This window comes from Bombus pascuorum, chromosome 3, assembly GCF_905332965.1.
Source record: "Bombus pascuorum chromosome 3, iyBomPasc1.1, whole genome shotgun sequence".
Taxonomy (NCBI): Eukaryota; Metazoa; Arthropoda; class Insecta; order Hymenoptera; family Apidae; genus Bombus; species Bombus pascuorum.
The window spans coordinates 19102615-19122946 of NC_083490.1; the positions used below are offsets into that span (position 1 = coordinate 19102615).

General features: G+C 31.1%; 2 protein-coding genes and 1 long non-coding RNA gene across 4 annotated transcripts; 1 reads left to right on the top strand and 2 right to left on the bottom strand.

Annotated features, from left to right (window-relative positions):
• The first annotated feature begins 634 nt into the window (after nucleotides 1–634).
• LOC132904835 (sodium/potassium-transporting ATPase subunit beta-2-like) lies at nucleotides 635–9864 on the top strand. Of its 2 annotated transcripts, XM_060955600.1 has the most exons (8): nucleotides 635–1086; nucleotides 5008–5043; nucleotides 5179–5319; nucleotides 5831–5947; nucleotides 6086–6267; nucleotides 6466–6567; nucleotides 6755–6926; nucleotides 7757–9864. In XM_060955600.1, exons 1-8 carry the CDS (start codon nucleotides 936–938, stop codon nucleotides 7867–7869), a joined length of 1014 nt encoding a protein of 337 aa, XP_060811583.1. In that variant the 5' UTR covers nucleotides 635–935; the 3' UTR covers nucleotides 7870–9864. The 2 variants fall into 2 exon arrangements, with proteins under 2 accessions (XP_060811583.1, XP_060811584.1); XM_060955601.1 differs by lacking the exon at nucleotides 5008–5043 and having other exon boundaries at nucleotides 638–1086.
• Nucleotides 5315–5768, bottom strand: LOC132904855 (uncharacterized). The gene is made up of 2 exons (XR_009657671.1): nucleotides 5724–5768; nucleotides 5315–5652 (listed from the first exon to the last, which is right to left on the bottom strand). It is a non-coding gene; the product is annotated as an uncharacterized LOC132904855 (long non-coding RNA).
• A 95-nt stretch (nucleotides 9865–9959) lies between the features above and the next one.
• Nucleotides 9960–17557, bottom strand: LOC132904837 (sodium/potassium-transporting ATPase subunit beta-2-like). Its single transcript, XM_060955606.1, has 6 exons — nucleotides 17147–17557; nucleotides 12538–12678; nucleotides 12234–12353; nucleotides 11929–12110; nucleotides 11572–11845; nucleotides 9960–11384 (listed from the first exon to the last, which is right to left on the bottom strand). The coding sequence occupies exons 1-6, from the start codon at nucleotides 17292–17294 to the stop codon at nucleotides 11281–11283; spliced, it is 969 nt and encodes a 322-aa protein (XP_060811589.1). The 5' UTR covers nucleotides 17295–17557; the 3' UTR covers nucleotides 9960–11280.
• Between the last annotated feature and the right edge of the window lie 2775 nt (nucleotides 17558–20332).

Here is a 20332-nt window from a genome sequence, read left to right on the forward strand (position 1 = left end):
CAATAAAATAGCTTATTAATCGATTACACAGAATAGATTACACGAATTCTTGATAATTTCCATAAATCTCTAGTACGCATAGATTGCATCGATATACATGACGTACAGAAAATACTCGGTGATTTACTTGTGTATTCACTGTATATTAAAATACCAACGATGTCTAAGCGATATTTTCCGTAAACGAGGACATATTGCGATCGTTCTGTTACGAGCGTTATACAGGGACTTTCAAAATTCAATATATTTCATTATAGCCGTTTTAACGCCAATTCAATTGTGGGACAGAACCTCAAAGAGATACAAACGCGATGAAGAAGTAAGAAGAATACAGTAAGTTTAAGTAGTTCAAATAAAATTACTATAGTAATGGAATAGTCTCGAAGAGAGGAATAGTGGAGGAAATCGATCTTCGATTCGCGCGTAACGTCCGGTCTAATGAGTATGTAGCTTTATTTACCCGATAAGAAAATATTGTATACATATATTATCCGGTCAAATAGTGGTCCAGTCATGAGACTGATCGATTGATATGAAACAATATCCCGGGGAAGGAGCTCTCGATGGCAGCTAGGTGTGAGTCAACCATAAAACACCGAGTGTGGGCTCTCTGATATATCTTAGCGTTTCCCACTACTCGATCGGTAGACGTAGAGCCGCGACCGATCGTGGTTGCGCCACCGCTACCGAGCTTGGATACACGCGGTATCGCTTAGCTGTCTCCGAGATAGCGAGAGTAGTGAGCTGTTTCAGCTCAACCGGAATACAACTTCGTTGAACGAGACGAACCGAGTTTATAGTTTTTCATACTGGGTCCGTTTGTCATACGTAATAAACATAACGTTGAGACACGATCGAAAGGTCTTTTTATCAAGAGATTCGTGTTAAAATCGAGTGATAGAGTTGCGCAAGTGTTGCACGAGATAGTCGTTGAGATGAACATGCCGGGCAAGCAATTGCAGAATGGTACTTATGAGATCGATTACAAGCGAGCACCCGACCAAAAGACGCGCTGGGAAGCTCTCCGAGATTGCATTCACGATCCAGTCGAAGGCACTTACTGCGGCCACACGGGGAAGAAATGGGGTAATTATTCTCTTATAATTTAATAATTAGAGACCGTTGGACGAATGGTATGTTTATATGAGCGCATGAATAGCATGTGCTTCGGGCTGCATAAACGCGTTTCGATCCTGTTGTACTCTGTCGTTTTAATTCGAATTGATATCGTTATAATATTATATGTTAGTAACCTTTTAGTGGTAAATCATTTCTGAAATTCTTAACCCCTATGTCAGCGAGATAAGCGTGAAGTCAAGCTGAATGTTTAAATCAAGTACCGAGAATTAGGGCTTCCTTGACTTTGTTACATACCAACGGGATGAGTTTGTAGTATTCTCGGTGTTTCTCATAATCCCACTGTTTTTCGTACTTAATACGTACATTCGTATTCTGTTTTTGATACATTTTACAATGTATCAAAGATTCATGCGTACGCACGCGTGTGTGTGTGTGTGTGTGTTGTTTGTAATAATAAGAAGACCGGAAATAAGTATCGGCGAGGTTAAGTTGGAATGAAAGAAGCGATAGGATTCGCGTTAGCTCGATCTAAATAAAAAGTATGAAGATAGCTGAAAGACGTACTATATATAATGCTAACAGATTTAATTGTTATCAATGGCATTGAAACTCTCGACTGCTCTATATTAGTTACGATAAGAAAGTAGAAATTATATTAATCCGGCTTGTACACTTATACAGATTCTTACACAAATTTTTGAAGCTTCGTTGAACTTTAATTCGTTACTTTACCGCAATGCTGAAAAACGCACTGTTAGTTTCGATAATGATCGATTCTGACACACGCTTAGAATAGTTTAAATGTCTTTATTTATTGTTTATTGTTATTGTTATTGTTTATTTGTTTCTAAATCGCTTCGATACGTTTATATAACTTCAAACTCTGTTGCATTTAAGTCAGCGAAAACCAAGAAAAGAAAAATAGAACGAAGTAACACACAGATGCGTTGAATTTTTATAGCTACTACGAAAAATACACAATATTTTATACTGCATTCTTAATTCAATAATTGTTCGTTTTCTTAAATTATTTATATAGAAGATAAATGGCAATCATATTTTCGCTTAAACTGCTGTACTTTTAAATGCCAATAGGTTAAAATAATTACACGGTACATAGCCACTAGCTACAACTTATCTTGTAGTGCCATCTGAGTAATATTCCCCTTTAATTACAAAATACCTAACGGTAGATAATTTATATATATGGTGACATACGATAGTACATCGATAAATTCCTTCGATATTAAAAAAGAAAGTGGAAAGTTTCCACAGCGAGATTACGCAAATAATACACGAACCTTAAAACGTATTAACATAATATAGATGACTAGCAACAACCAAGCATTTTTAAATTACATTTCAAACATTACCTGTATGTATGTACGTAATAAATTCAGGTTAACGAAGACTAAGTTTTATAGAATGTTTATTTTAGACTGTAATTGGAGACTAAAATTTGAATTTTTATTGCGTTGAATAATTTCGAACCGTATATCAAATTTTCTCATATACATTTTTTTATCGATCTTTTATCGGATAAAATAAATCAAAACAATCAATCAACAAAAAAATGTATTTTTTATAGATCTGATAGCAAAAAAGCAAACTTTTCCAGCATCAACTTCAAGTCCTGAATAGTTTATCGAGCAAAGAAACATGTGCATGCTCCTGAATATATATTTAACCGAACACGTAATCAAAACTGCATTAGGAATAACTGCATATTGAAGTCTCAGTACCTGTTTGAAAAATTACGACCGATTTACAGCATAATTTATCCATACAATTCCATTTAATCCAACATTAATGCAACAGTTATTTTCTTATTTTAAAACTTAAGTAAAATGTCAATATTAGTGTTAGATATGCTAAAAATAATTGGTGTTCTGTGACGTGTATGCGTGTGTATATCTATATTATATATTAAGTTTAAATTGAAGGTTTATATAAGCTCCGCTATAAATCATTCGAAACCTACGCGAATTATCATCTACGTATATCTATAGGTATAGCTTCGATATCGATACATACCATTCGACTTGTTTCGTGCGATAGAATTAGGTATAATTCTGTCAAGATCGGTTTGTGTAAATTTATATTATTTTTATCCGCCTAGGTAGAACTCGTGGATATTTATTTTTGTATAAAAATAATAAATAAAAACTTGATGTACAAAATTTATTCAATAAGCTACAACAATAACATTCGATATCCTAATAAGCTTGATGTAGAAAGTTTACTAAAAACTGCAATAAATTAAATAGAAAATATATAGTAGCTATTAAAAAACTTGTTTTTTCGTTTTGTAACTTTCGGTGACGGTGGTAAGTGGATTTACCTTGAAAACATGTTTATACCTTTTACTTGTATCAGATTTTCTGTGCGTGGAAAAGAGTAAGAGAGAAGAAAGGAGAAAGTGAAGGAACAGGCGAGCGAGAAGAAGAAAGAATAAGATTTATTAGAGCGGAAGTAACTTCTGTCACGATTTATTGATATTAATGCTTCTAATCTCTTCTAATGCGGTAAGAGAATAAATGCGACATACTTATAATATCTGTTACAAAAAATCATATTGTAAAATAATTTATCTCTCAGATAAGATTTTCGAATTTATTTGCAAAGAATGTCATCTTCAAATATATTTCTTACTTTATTCCAAATAATTATTCGATCTATTTTTTATTATTTTCATGTCAAGTAAAGAATGTTCGATCCTAATTCCTACTATTTCAACTATCTTGAAGAAATGATATTTGAACCATAATCTTCCTGTCCTATTAGTGTATCAGATGTATAAATGAACAGGAAAAATAAAGGCCGAAGCAATTTGAATTTTAAACACTCGTATTTCATGTTGTTAACACGTATGCGTAAATAGCCACACGTGTTCCCAGTGTCGTTAAATTTTGCGACTCAGTCGACAAATAATAAATTGAGAGCTGGAAACGGAAAAAAAGATAGGAAGTTTTAACTACTGTAATTACTGCGAATTTACTTAGTTACTGTACGCGCAGACCCACTAGCGAACATGTCGACGAAAAAATTTTCTTCATTCTACCATTCAAAGCAGAAAATAAGAATTGCAAAACAGTACATTTGAAAGGCTGTTTTTCTCATGTACCATTGTACGTAAGGCTAACATCAATTTTAACATCGATGTATTTTCTTGCCTACATGTTACGTCTGTCAATAAAATATAAAATTTGCGTAAAATACAAATTGCCTGGATATGCCAATATTTTTAACGATTAGTAAAACGTTGCAATCAGCTTTTACCCATTTCGTGTCATTCAACCGAAACAAGAAACGTGTTTTGAATCTGTAAATGTTTCATTGTATGTGTGCAGTGTACACACACGATAATTATTCCGTTTCCTGTAAAACAGGTTGAGCCACTGTCTGTGATAAATATGGATTTCTGAACCTATAATTATTATATCTGCACTCACTACGCTATTGTCAGACGCAATATTATTCTACTTTACTTTAATTTCTGATATTTCATTCTAGCAACAGAATGCTATTGAAACAATACTATATTAATTAAATATAGTCAGTTTTATCTATAGCAATAAAATGTAATCAATTTAATTTCTGCCGTTTAATTAATATTCGAGTATATCCAGTTTAACTATATATATATATATCGGAAATGAATATACGTTTAAAAATTGTTCGCGATCAAGAACAAGAAGCAGAAGTAACCATCACAGTGGCGTATACCACACTCTTAAAAAGGAACTATATTTAGATCAGACTTTGGAACAGTGCCCACGCTTTAAATATTTTCCTTTCAATCGTTGAAATGGTGAAAATTTTCGAGGCCACGTGCTTTTATAACTAGTGTGCATGGATTAAGGCTGTATTACACAAAATGAAAAGCTAAAATTATTTCAAATAATTTGCATATTTCATTTATACAAGTTGCGTCTATTGCACCAAGCAACCTACGACATAATGGTAAATTATTTTCACGTACAAAGTATTTAATAATAAAGTGGAATAGAAATAGCTGAAATTTCTTCCTTAATTTATCGAGTACAATAATATAAAACAATCGTTTAGTTAACAGTTCCATTTTCTATTTTATTCCAGCCATCACTGGAGCATTCTATGCTTGCTTCTTCAGCGTGTTGGCCTTGCTATTTGCTATTTGCATGAAAGGACTATTAGCTACTCTAAGTTATGAAAAACCAAGGTGGATTCTGGAGGAAAGTATAATAGGAACCAATCCAGGTAAATTTATATATTCTACTACTATATATTTCAAAAAGTATAAATATACTTCATAAAAGTGAAAATCAACTCGTTATTTCTCATATATCATGCTGGTCACTTGCATGAAAATCGAACACTAATTTCGATAATCAAAGATAGTAAGTACATGCACAACAAACGCACCGATCGTATAAAACAAAATGATGTATTTAACTTTATATTATTCACGTATAATTCAAGAAGCTAATGCTGACCTTGAGATTTCCATAAATCTCCCACTTACAAAAAGGTGATTACTAGCACAGTCTTCTCCATACGATATCACTTTTGCAAATAAATCTTTTTCATATCCTTGAAAATAACGGAGAAGTTTAATTTACTCGTGCTTAAGTAGAATATCTTGTATAATTTGTTTTACCTACCGTTTGAGAAAGTACCGCGAATACCATTATTATATAATGACTAACCATTACCCATTAACCATACCATTATTATTAATTATTATACCATAATTATTAATTGTTCATAGGTCTAGGATTTCGGCCGATTTCCGAAAACACTGATGAAAAATCCTTAATTTGGTATAGTTCATCAGATCCCAACTCGGTGCAGAAGTGGACGGGCTTATTAGACAAATTTTTAGAAGGTAAATTATAACATATGTCGATAGTAGAATGACTACATTAACCAATAATTTTGTTAGCTGTATAATATGTCGTATGTTAAATTAAATACTTACATGTTAAAGGATTATCACGATATTAATATTGTGTATTTTCCGTAGAATATATTAATTCGTCGACATTACCAAATGGCGGTAGAAATCAACAGATTTGTAATTATAACACGCCGGTCAAGCCTGGACATGTTTGTGCAGTTGATGTGAACAACTGGGGACCCTGCTCACCTACTCAGCAATATGGTTTCAACAACTCAGCTCCTTGTGTCTTTATTAAATTAAATAGGGTATATTATCGTTCTATTACTTACTGATTCCACCAATAATACAGTTCATTGGTCATGCAAAAGATAAAAATAATTTCAACGACTTTATCGAATTTAGATCGTAATTAACGTAGAATTTTTATTTAGTATTATTTTATCATACTTATTGTAATGTTTGCCTGTATTTATCAACTAATTTATGAACATGTTACTTTTTAGATATACGGTTGGGTACCAGAATATTATAACAACACCAAAGATTTACCGAGCGATATGCCACCAAGTCTTGTACAACATATTAAATCAATCAACAGTTCATGGGTTAGTTAGTCGGTCAGTTAATTGTATCAGTTGATATTTAAAACACATTTCAAAAGTACTGCAGAAATGATTGAATATATTTGAATACAGAACAAATTATATAAAATAAATATAGGCAGAGAAATGTATAAAGATAAAGTTTGCCAATTAGTATAGTATTTTATACCTTCTTCTTTTGTTCTTGCAGCTAAATACCGTGTGGGTATCTTGCGAAGGTGCATATCCTCATGATAATGAAGTAATTGGTGAACTGAACTATTATCCCGAAAGTCGCGGATTTCCAGGATATTATTATCCATACCAAAATATTCCTGGTTATTTAAGTCCCGTTGCTGCTGTGCATTTTCTTCGACCAGCAAGTAAGTAGATTACAACTCTTTATTGTTTAAATACATCTTAGAAGGTATTTTCGATATGAAATTTCAAATCTGCAACTCTTTGTCGTTTAAACAGACCTCATTGTTGAACGAAATCTTTGAAATGAAATTCCAAATCTTGAAATCCTTTACTATCTAAATACGGTTATAAAGGCCCAAACCTCTTTATCTTGTAAATACATGTCGAGGTAGATATTCAATATAAAGTTTCTAAATTTTGAAATCTTAACATTTCGTTAATTTCCGAGACACGTGAAAGGTGATCGGCTTTAAGCTGATAAAATAAGATTACAGATCGTTCTCATATTTCTTTAACTAGTTACTTAGCTATTGACCGACCTGTTTGTATGTACTGTAAGCAAATGATACACTCCAGCTAAAACCAGTAAAATCCAGTGCATCGTGACATGAAAGGTGTCATTGGCCAAACAGTTTTAAAATTACGTACACATGTTGTCTCGCCTCGCAATTGACTTCATTAGTCAATACACCTTTATACACAATACAGTGCAATAGAATAACATTTATGAACAATGCACTGCAAGATTCTTACAAGATGTAATATTTTAAGCCTCAGATAACATAGCATGAAAACAAGAATAGAGACGTTTCAGAATTTCGAAACACTTCAAATTTGGGAAGTTCGAATCTAATAGTTTGATATATGAAGATATACATAACATATTATAAAGATTACAGGGGAAGAACATAATATATTTATATAAATAGACTTAGCATATTTATCTACTGTGATCTTCGTATAGTACCCTTTTTTGAAAGACTTATTAAAAAATTGTCATTTACTTTTTCAGGGAACCAAATAATCAATGTGAAATGTCGAGCTTGGGCAAAGAATATAAAACATGATGGAACCAAAGATCAGCAACATGGCATGGTACATTTTGAACTTATGATCGACGAATGATCACACTTATATTTGTACAAAAATCGAAATAAAATCATACAGCAGCTGGAATGCAAGATGCTTACGTACGCTGTAAATTTGGAAATACCAATCGATAAAATTTTGGTAAATTAGAAACATACATTGAAAAATTGGGATTTGTAGAAATATAACAGGCGAGTAAGCAGCAATCAGAAAATGCTATTATATATATTTTGGATTGGCTATACATCCATTTTGATTCCATGATTATTTTCACTGTTGAATGTTGACGAATATGCTGCAAAATAAAATATTTATTAATCATCGACACTTATTATGATTATAAAGACGAAATTTAGATAAATCGTTATCGACACTGTTTCATTAAACTAAAAGTTTCTTTTTCATATGAACTGTTTATATCTTAAGAGAGAATATATCATATAGCTACTGGTACTTATTATAAATTAAATTAAATGGTTTTGAAAAACCAACTCTGCCACGAAATATAAAAAAAGAAAAGGAGAAATGTATTTAAAATACACCGGATTTGTGAGATTAATGAAATTGTTCTATACATTTAATGATGCTTATAACATTAATTATGCGAGTAAACATAAACCAACAAAGAAGAATGCTTTGTATATACAGCGGTTATATCTTTTACTTTTTTCATGGTTTACCATGGTAAATAGCAAGGCGTAAGAAAAATGCAAAGCAACATGTCATTACCTCGTTATATTTTCAATGTTGTTTATTTATATTAGCTCGTGTACATAGACATAATATATATTGCAAATAAATAATTTTTAAGTATCTTTTCCATAATAAGTCGAAAAGAATTGCTTTTGCTATATTTGAATCTTCAGTTAATGTCAATCAAATTAAAAAATAAATTGATACAAAATAAACAGTAATTTGAAATCAATTTTTTAATCTATATAGAATGTTCTTTTGAGATACTATAAATAATTCCGTACATGAACAATAATATTTTTGCAAGTTCTCCTTATACTCAGACGTTTACGAATTTCTCTATAGTCTTCCCAGTAATATTTTTATTACAATTAAATAACAATATAAAATCTAAAACAATATCTAAAATATATCATTATCTTTTCTGCTGGAAATATAAGAAGTTAAGATTATCCTTTGCGATCTACTCAATATTTAAGAAGAGAAACCGATGGAAAATATCAAGATCTCGAAACTCTGCAACATTCAAATTAATTATTCAAATCATTATACTTAGATATATATATAGGTACTTATTGAATATATGTACTTATGTCGTTTATAGCGTTTACTACACAGACTTGTTTAGGAAGTAATTTTAAGCTGATAATAATAATGATGTATCTAACTATACATATAAATAAAAACAACTTTTAAAACTGAACAAATTCTGGATAATACTTATATGCTGAAACCGTGAAGTTTTGTTACACTTACAATCTTAAATTTTGTAATTTATTATATATAGCTAATACCATATTTGATACAATAATGGCGAAAGAATACAAACTTATCATATTCAAACAAGGCACTTCAGAAATAAAAAAATAATATTTCCTCTTCTATAAAACGGTACTTTATTTTTTGCACATAGTTGTAATATTTTTAAAATACGGAACCCACTTTAATTATCGGGTCTAGTTATGATATACGTAATATATAACTATATAGTCTTATTTTGATAAATTCGTTCATAAATGTAAATTTAATTTTGTAAATCATTCATTCGAGTGATATGGTCCTGATTTTCAATCCAAAATATTTCAATCTAAAATATTTTCAAAAACGACTTATTCCCAATCCAACTAGGATAATAGAAGAAAATAATAAGTGAAATTTATACTTTTATGTACCAATTTCTTATAAATATATGTAAATTAATATAAATATATTTACAAACATTCATTTAAATGATATTCTTAAAAATATGCATATGTCCGTTTGACTATAAGTATTTATTTACACCATCCATACATTTACATGTATATGCCCGTTTAGTGCATAATAATTAAAATGTTTTACGAAAGTTATATAAAAATTTCATACACATAAGAAAACATTATCGACCCATTATTTTTAATGTAATGCTGTTGACAAATAATAACACATGCCAGTAATCTGTCACGATTAGAATGTCTATGGCAATAGTTTATTAACTCATTTTAATATTGAACAATAAATGCAGTAATAAATTTAAATAGTCGCATTGCATGAATTACAAACATAAAAATATTGACATTAACTAAGATTGAAATAAGATTGAGTAAAATTTCATGTTTGTCATATAGGTATATAGTTTTGTTTATATAACTTGTTGCTATCAATAAACATATATTAAAGTCTTCTCTTTCCAAAAATTGTTTTTAGTAAGTGTTTAATATCATTCAAATAGATGACAAAAATCTGTAGTTCAAAGAAAAAAGTCTTATCTATAAAAATATATGTATACATATAATACATTTACATATTTCAGAAGCGAAAAATATATATATGTATATATTTACAAAGATAATATATATATATATATATATATATATATATATATATATATATATTATCTTTGTTATTTTATTTAAGAGATCTATTCTCAAGAGATATTAGTAGATGTGAATTTTCGCGACAAAAAATCTCCAAAATAATATCTATATAGCAGCCTAAATATAGTTTCTTAAGCAGTTAGTTTCCATTCAATATGTTAACAATTTAAGGCATATATATTCATCTCTTTTAAAACATCAAATATTTATCATTAATATTCTAGATATAACACAAATCTTCCATGAGATTCAATTGACAAAAATTATTTAAACCAAAACTAATGCAAGTAGGTTGAAATTAAATTAAAATCTGAAGTAAGCCAACATTCGTATTGATTAATCACAACTTAATTATACAACTGAAAATATAACATAGAAATGATATATTATACTCGGGTTTAGCACTAAGTAAAGAACGATTGTCTATATTCATTATTAAAACATAACTTTAGAACACATAATCATTATTTATCGATAGAAGAAGCTTATTTTCATATATAATAAATATACTTCGTTCCTTCTTCATAAATACATTATTTTTAATATCCTGAACGAAATAAACATTATTTTAGTCGTATAGTTTCTCGTAAATTCTTTATCCTGCTAAACCAAACGAGAAGTATAAAGTCGTAAAATGATTTGGAATTTTACATCTTTTTCTCGGTATGTAGAAATTGAATAGAAATTAGACTTTCGATAGTGCAAACATCAAAAGTCCTTTCAACTTTGTACTTGACAAAAATTTCTTCCACACTTTGGCAGCGGTCATCGATTTCTGACGGCTTCTAGAGTCGTTTGAAAAATGTTCAACTATGTGGAAGAATAAAAAAACATGAGATTCGCATTGCATTTCTGTACGCTAACAAAGGAGAGACCAGAGAGATGTACTTAGGGGACATTAATCTATCATCATTTCGAAATGGACCACACCTATTTTGTCGTGACGGCTGTGTTTTATGTTTTTCGCCCACGCCTTGCACTCTACGTTTATTAAAATCCCAGCTGCAACAAAATATTTTTTCCATACAAAAATATTCAAGAAATTTTGTACAAAGAAAATTATTTACTTCGTATGACTTTGCCCAGATTAATCGAATTAATCATTATCTCTATTAATCTCTAATCATTTGAAAAGTCAAAGCATCGAAAGACTAAAGAGTCAATTTTTGTCTATTTCTTAAACACTTACTGCGAGGTCGGACGAAGTGTATAGCTACCAGCGGACTGAGGTAACCCTCTGAGTTTTCAAAAGGATAAAAGTAACCGGGAAATCCTCTTCGTGGGATATATTCAATTGGTCCTATATTTTCTTGATCTGCAGGATTCTCTCCTTCGCAAGATACCCAAATCGTGTCAAGGTGACGAGTATTCTTTAATCCGGTGATATGCTCTTTGAGATCGACAGGCATGTTCGATGGTAACGAATTGGTATCATTGTAGAATTCCGGTCTCCAAGCGTATATCTAGAAATATATATTTATACCTTAATCATAGAAGAGCAGACTTTTTAAGAATACTATAAGTCAACGTGCTCCAAAAATGTTACCTTATTAAGCTTTAAGAATATACATGGTGCAGATTTATGATAATTATACTTGTTTTCTTTCGTACAAGGATACCAGTTTTTAACATCAACATCACAGACTTTACCAGGAGGTGGCGGTTGATTGTAATCACATTTATTAATATTCGCACCAAGACCGGGAACTGAACCTGGTGTTATGTAATCTGAAAAATTATTATCGATCATAATTTCTTTGTTCTCTTACATTGTAACATTTAATTATAAAATAAAATTATACAAAATGTTTCGTGTCACAATATTATTCTATATAATTATAAATTAATTACCTTTCAGAAATGATTCTAGAGAATCAACCCAGAATTTAAAGTTCTCGCTATCGGTTCCTCTGTACCAAATTAAGGTACTTTCTACATTTTCGAGCGGTGGCTGTGGCCTAAATCCTAATCCTATAAATAAGGATGTACAGTAACGAACATTCACGTGAACATCACAGGAGAAAAACCTGATAAGTACGTTTTCGTTGAGTTTTCTATTTTAAAACTTCAAAATGTGTGAATTATCATGTTTTGCCCTGTACTTTCTATGTGTAAAAATATTCATGTGCAATTATTTTGCTAAATGTGTGTTTACCAGGATTTGTTCCTATTATTGAACGTTCTAATTGCCACCTCGGTATCCTTGGATCTAACGTTTGAAAGAAACCCCAGAAGCAAATTGCAACCAATGCAGCCAGTACCCCGTAGAATGTCAAATAGAATAATCCTATTTTACCTGAAGAACAAAATTTAATTATTCATCAAGTTCAAACCACTGATTACAAGAAAAAGGTATCAGATTTCATCATCGTCCATTGATGTCAGATTTTATTTATTTCATACTCGCCGAGCTTAGAAATGGATTGAAAAATATCCAAGTAATTTCCAGGATTGAAGCGGAGCAATTAACGACACGGCACGGCGCTCAATCGTACTACATCCGAGTCTCATTTTCCATATTTCCGTTTTCAATTTATACACATTTCCGTTCAACTTTTGCATAGTTTCACATTACTATGTATCATTCACAATAAAGTACAAATTGGATTTGTTAAATGTGATTCGCGTGTATCGAATCCTTCATAAACATGCGCATTGTCTGCAAATATTACGCGAGTGCAACAATGTTTCTTCAGTTTAGTACGTACTGAGAATATAACTTGTATCTTTTTTCTGTCTACATGTGGTCTATTTAATTCTACTTATAGTTTTCCCATCTATATGCTTCTCATTTACCTACCATTTTCAAACTTCGATCTTCATTCCATTGAGTAATAGGAGCGATAAACTTTTAAAACATAACTTCAAATTTATATCGAGTAATAATAACTAGGTAGCAGTTGCACGAACGCAGAAGGGTTAAGAAATTCTTGGTACCAAAGCGCTACTCAAGAGGTCATTTTAGCGAAGAGTGGAATCCGAGAAGCGACCTTGCGAGACATTGAATCGGTACATAATTGAATTGTTCCACTTGACCACACGCTTGGATCTTCCTTTGAATTGAGGCAACGATTAATGTAATTAACCTATATTACACGGCGTACCACCACGCGCCGATTAATTCCATTAGATCTATCAGACGTCAGCATATTGTAAAAATCATAGCAATTGACTCTTGACGTCTTGCTCCTCGCGCAGATTTCCGAAACATATCTAACAAATTGACATGAAAAACATGTAGGTGTGATCTATCTTGCTTACAATTAGTTGTAAGTATACATAAGATACCAAAGTACAGCATATAAATCAAAATGCAAAGTATTATACAAAGACTATAAATCGATGCCTCAGAAACTTAGATTTTATGCTTCTTAAGGTAAAAAATAAGAGATTTAACTGTCTCCAAAGCATATTTGAATAAAATATTTATATTAATTTTATCTTTCATTCCTCACCGGTTGATAAGTGATAAAAGAAACTTCAACGTTCAAATATATTCATTTCAAAACACAAAACACTGTTCGTTATTTTTGTCTGACTCTTTCATGCCACATCATCCCCCTTTTGTCCCTTCCCCTCCCCTTGTCCTTCTAAATATTCATTATAATATTTCATAGGTGAAGCAAAACCCTACTTAGGTTCCATTTCTGTACTTACCCTGTGTTATATTATTCCTTTAACTAAAATGAGGTTAGGTTTCATAAATATAAAACTTAAACAAATCATTATATCATATTTAGATTTTGGAGATAGAGGTAATAAATTTAGAACTGTTATTTCAGGAACCTAAAAGAAAATCTCTTGAACGAAGAGCGCAACTGTTGCAGCGTCGAATTTGAAATTAATTTTCGAAATTTTCGGGAGAGCGATACTGAACGAAAGCTATGGTATGATATGGTCGCGTGGGTGTACCCTTCGGAATGGCCCTAAGTTACATAATGCCGTAATGCCTCCATTTAACGCCAATTGACCTCGTTGTACGCGTTTGCGCTAAAGGAAGTTTAACAATTGCTATTCAGCCGAACAAACCGTTGTGTGCACCGCGAATTAGCCGCGCTTCGCGCTTCCGTCTTTTTCTCTCCCTTCCTTTTTTTTTCTTGTCGTTACCTTTATTTTGACCAAACCAATCAAGGTTACATGCGCGTGCTTAATCGTTATATTTGCTTCCCGTCCAGGTTAAGATATTCGTAAGACTACATTCTTCGTTAATTTGTTAAATTTCATTGAGATAATTCTATAAATTTCATTCCACGAGTTCATTTTGATTTCGATGATTCTTTTTTAAAACACATAATTTTATGTTTCAATATCTTTTATTTATTTTTTATAATTAGTATGGGGAACAGTACATTTATACTCCTTGTTCTTTGTAAACAAACGAGAAACATCAGTTAAAACACCCATCTCTTTTTACCTGACTCTCTTGCATAATAGTTTACTAACTGTAATGATATTAGCGAATTGACAAATGGCAAGATATGAACTTTTCTTTGACAATTTTACAACGTTACATTAAACAAGATAATCGCACAATTTGTAATGAACAATTTGTACTAATGATCTGCAAAATTTCACTAATAACGTTAGTTCAATTGTACAAGAGGATTCTGACATTTTATGATACGTCGATATGTAGATACACAACAGAGTAAACATTCTAAGCGATTGAAGGGAACTGAGGAAACAATACAAGGGTATATAATATGACGGCGAGGCTAGTCTCAAGGCTGGGATAAATCGTAGGATATATTTTAATAGTGAATACAATTTACAAGAAACTGCAAAACAACGACAGGCTTCTGAGCTAATTAGACGAAAGAAGACGCAAACTCACGTTTCTCTTTCTAGCTTTCTATGCTTTTTTGTGGGTCTTCTGTGTACTATCGAAACAACTGCAGACAAGTTATCGTAACATTCGTAACTCGATGCTCTACAGATCAGTTTTCAAGAGCCAGACACGCTACTTCTTGGTTGATTGAAATTATATATCTCTCTTATTAATAATATTTTGCTTCTCGCAACTTTGCTTCTCAATACTCAACGTAATTTATATGTATAGATATATTATTTTGTTATAAAATATTGGTACGACTAAAAGTAAATTTTTCAACGATTTTATGAAATTTGTCTAACGATAGACAAGGGCGTGTATATTTCTAGAGTGTAAATTTAGCTAAATCTGTAGGTTGAAATAGCTTGTTAGGTACATGATATAATTTTCTATTAGTAAATAAAGTGAGAGGAAATTCAAAAGCGATTTCTGTATTGGAAACATCAAACGAGTGTTAACAGATAATCTCATTATTTCGATATGGCGTCCAACATTGATATAATGTGGCGTTCTACCCTTCTGAAGGGTGTGTTTCCAACTGTTACCATGCCAACCTAATGATTGAAATATATGGTAACATCACATAAAAAATTCGTGATATTCTATCATTTATAAAGAACAAAACTTGTAGCTTTTTTATGTTTTGTCCAATACGATTATTTGTAAAATAATTTTTTAAAGCTATATGGCGCAAAAAAAAAGTCATTTCTTAAATGTTAGATGATTAGATAAATAGCTAGTGTGAAATGGGTACTTAATTGTTGTCATAATTAGATTACAAATATTTATACAAATTCATATTTTACGTTTTAAATTTTGTATTTAGATCATTTTTTAAAATAGTGTTATTATTAGAAATAAAAAGTAATTAAAATACCACTTATTCTTTAGTGTGGAACAATGCATTCTGAATTTATAATTATAATTGCCTACATATTCTTACGCGCATTTGTAATATTTTGAAATATTGATGTAAATGAATTTAATATGTTAAACGCGTGATTAACAAAATTTATGCTATAGTTTCTTCTGCCAGTGTTTCTTTTACCTTCGAACATTTATTTCACATTCTTGTCGTTTTAAAAGATAAGAAATCGACACTAATTAAAACAGTAATTGAAAAATCAAATTAGCTTCAGTAAACCAAAGTCTACGGACAAAAATGATCCTTCAATAAATTAATAGGTACTAGTAAATAAAACTGGTTGATTCTGCTATCCATTTGATGTATTTGCACAAAATTTATAAAATATCTATAAAATTTATTTTCGGACTTTCCCCAGTCCGAAATTTATTTTCGGAAGGAAAATATCTGAAAATAAAGTTTATAGTTATTTTATACATTTTATAATTTCTATATATAAGAAAGAAAAATATATCTGTTGATCGAAGTGATCATAGTGTATAGCTTCTACCTGTTGTCTCTATTCACTTGCCTGGAAAGTTACCCAAAAAGGTTAGTTCCTCTCTTTCTTTCGAATAATGGAATGATATATGAAGTAATTTTTATATAAAATGACGAACATGTATAGCGCTTGTTGAAAATATTTTCTATCTTACTTTGTGAATTATTTCTCTAGAGATGTGTTCACTTACATGTGCATTTATTAACACATATAGAAAATAATAAAATATTTCTAAATTATCTATATGTAGTGATTATTATTAAAGAAAAAGTAATTATATTCATCTACTCTTATGAATTGTAAAGTTACCGAAACAGAAAAAATATTGAAATGTTGACATCTTATCGAGGACTATATTGCCATGTACGTATATATCATTAAATATAAGAAATAAAGCCAACATTAAAATGAAATGATTTATCTTTGAAAAATCGATCGAAAAGAATCATTGCTCCGATTTCAATCCAAAATCAATAGAATACTCGATACAATTTCGATCGGCGATTAGATCGATCATCACAACTTACCCCAGCTACTGGCTGTTCTGCCGAAAAAGGCACCGGTCTCACGGTTGTAAATAAAGGTTTTTAATGACTGGCTGGTTGACATGCTCGGCGGTCTCAGATAGGGATTTGCCATCTCCGGGGTGACCATTTTTGAATCCTTGCTGACCATCGTGTTTTCAAATGAATTTTTTCTCTACTAGAAAGTTACGCACTAACCACGTATTGAGATTTTCTTCGCGATTCTGGTATGATGAACGCACGACAAACAATCCACAGTTGTATGTGGAACAACACGACCAACAGCACTGTAGATTCGCTACACCGAAACCGTGAGTTCCTCGAAGTCGGCTAACAGTTTCTCCGCCGCCGACAGTTGGTTGTCCAGCGCCACCAGGTTGACTAAACACGCTTCATCCGTGCAGGCTTCTTCTCTGTCTCGTTCCCTACTATTATTTTCTTGCCACTTTCTCTTTCTCTCTGCCCCTCCTTAAACCCCCACCATCGTCATCAAACCGTCCATTGCCATGACGTGTCAATCATGCACGTACATAAAATCGTCCTGGTAGTTGTTATCCATTGCCGCAAGTGTATTGGATCATGGTGTTGATGCGTATTAGATCATCTTATAGGAATTTTTTCACAAATGTTAATTATCATTAGCCGAATCAAGCTTCATATACATTTCAGACGATTCAACTTTTAATAATTTCCAAGTAATTTATAATTTTAACGCATAGGATACCATGGTTATGGTATAATGGTACGATGTTCCCTCGTGTGCCACGCCTATAACACAATCTCTTTGTCTCGGTGTACTCAGGTTAAAGTGAATTGAACAGGTTTTCAGCTGTTCAAACCGACGCATATGAAGATTTCAATGCTTGGTAGTAATCTAATGTTTGAATTACACCTACGGATGTGTAATACTTCCCTTGCATTTTAAGTCGTGCGTGATATTCTAATATTACTTCTAAGCTTATACATTTAAAGTATTAGTAAGAGAAAGGATATGTGAATTTATGAAAGATAATGGAAATCAATTTTAAATAATTGATATATCTGTATAATAACTTTTCAGTTTTATATAATAAGTTCCTAAAAATTATCAACTAGTATTTAAGTTAATATTAGTATTAGTATTACTTAAAAATAAATGCAAATATTTTGTGAATCTTACAAATTGAAAATTAAAAACACGTACTAGTGAATTTAATGCCATTAGATTACAACGTGCGACGTACCTTATTTGCATAGATACGTGTTAAAAAATATATCTATATGAATAAAAATACGGATTAAACACATTCCTTGATCAAATTTTTAGAAACTTCCAATAAGTAAAAAGGAAAATAATGTTTATATCGATTTCTCGTTATAAGCGAAAGTAATCAAAGTTCAGTGGCGCGATCTACTGTTCAGTATTCAGACTTAACGCAACTAGTTTTTAAGAGCAGGTGGTTTCTCTCAGATTATTCAGTTACTGTTCTAGTTTAGACTATTGTAACATGTACTTGAGTAAATTCGATTTCAGAACTTAAGTTTAAGCTTTTTACTTCTATGAACAAAAGCTTAAACGATTAATTATTATTGTTCCTATTATAAACAAACATGACAAACATGAACATATAAAATAATTGCAAGAGAAATGGGAAACCCAATATTAAAACTAACCTTACCAGGCCTGGTCAAATGATCAGTTTCAAAATTTAATTTAAAATTGCATATTCATTGTTATTTCTTTTGTACATCTAACTTTATGTAAATTCCTATATTAACAAATATTGAGAAATTGATTAATCAGATAATATAAGAATGTACATGAAGTTAGATGAACAAAAAAAAAAAAAAAAAAATAACAATGAATATACAATTTCAAATTAGATTTTGAAACCAGTCGTCTGACCGGGTCTGGTAAGATTAGTGTTAAATTAATTTTATTCCATTATGTTACTAATTACTAAATAGGTTAGTAAAAAATATTTCGAAATATTTATCAATTCACATTACTTGATAGTAACTGATTAATTTTTATTGTTACATTTTTAATTTTCCTATTTCTTTAAATACTTTTATTTACATATTTAATTTAATATTATATTATACTTCTGCTAAATGAAAAAGCTTTTGTTACAGGCAACTAGTTAAAGAAATATATTTTTTATTTACTTTAATGCGTCTTTTGATAAGCGTATGAATTAAATATATTTGTAGCCTTTATTAAAATATGATCAGAAACGGCCATAGTACTTGATGTTAATACACCTGTGTGACATAGTCATTGAGTAGCTATCGCAATAAAGAAGGCTGCGAAAACGATTTCCTCAACTTGATCGTCGTAAAACAAATTGGGGGCTAAGGTCAAACCTCGTGTGTGCGACCTTAGTGCCTGGTGGCAGCTCGTGTATGCGATTCACAGCACTTGTACTATTGGTAGTTACCTTCTCTCTCTTTTCGTCACTTGAGCCGCGCGCATGCACATAATGTGAGTCACACATGACGAGTAATCTGAATTAATCACATCCTGCCCACTGTGTCATTAATGTCATTGCCGTGTGTCGTCCGACTGAGAGAATCGGACAAAATAAACGAAAGAATCGCCTTAAATATCTAATCCTCCTATCAATGGATTCATTTTAAAAACAGACCCACCTGACATGGCACCTACAAACCAAACTTGCCGATTTATTGACTAGATTACTGGTAATTAATAGTTCAAAGTTTTTTACAAAATCCATACGTGTGTATAACGTAATATGTAGCTATGCATACGCAAGTTTACAGATATAAAAGCAATAATAATAATTATTATTATTATTGTCTTTTCGCGCTATTTTATTTTGCTACTTTTAACAGAGATGGCTTGAAATTGACAACTTGAAATTGATTTAAGAACAATCACTTTTTTACTTTATATTCAGAACCTATTATTGCGTAAACTTGTTATTTCCATGTTATTTGCGACATTACCGACTTCGCATAGAATAGGATTGCAGCGCTACTGGCGGTTGGTATTGAAATTAAATTTAAATTTAAAAGTATCGATTTTTTAATAAATTTAAATCATTAACAGACTGTAGAATAGACTTAATACGCAATTCCTGTTTTATATCCTATCATTGACTAAGTACAGAATAAACATGGTAGATAGCAACGTGTTGTAAAAATTCAAAAATACTTGCAAGATAAAATTAGATAAATATGTCCCCA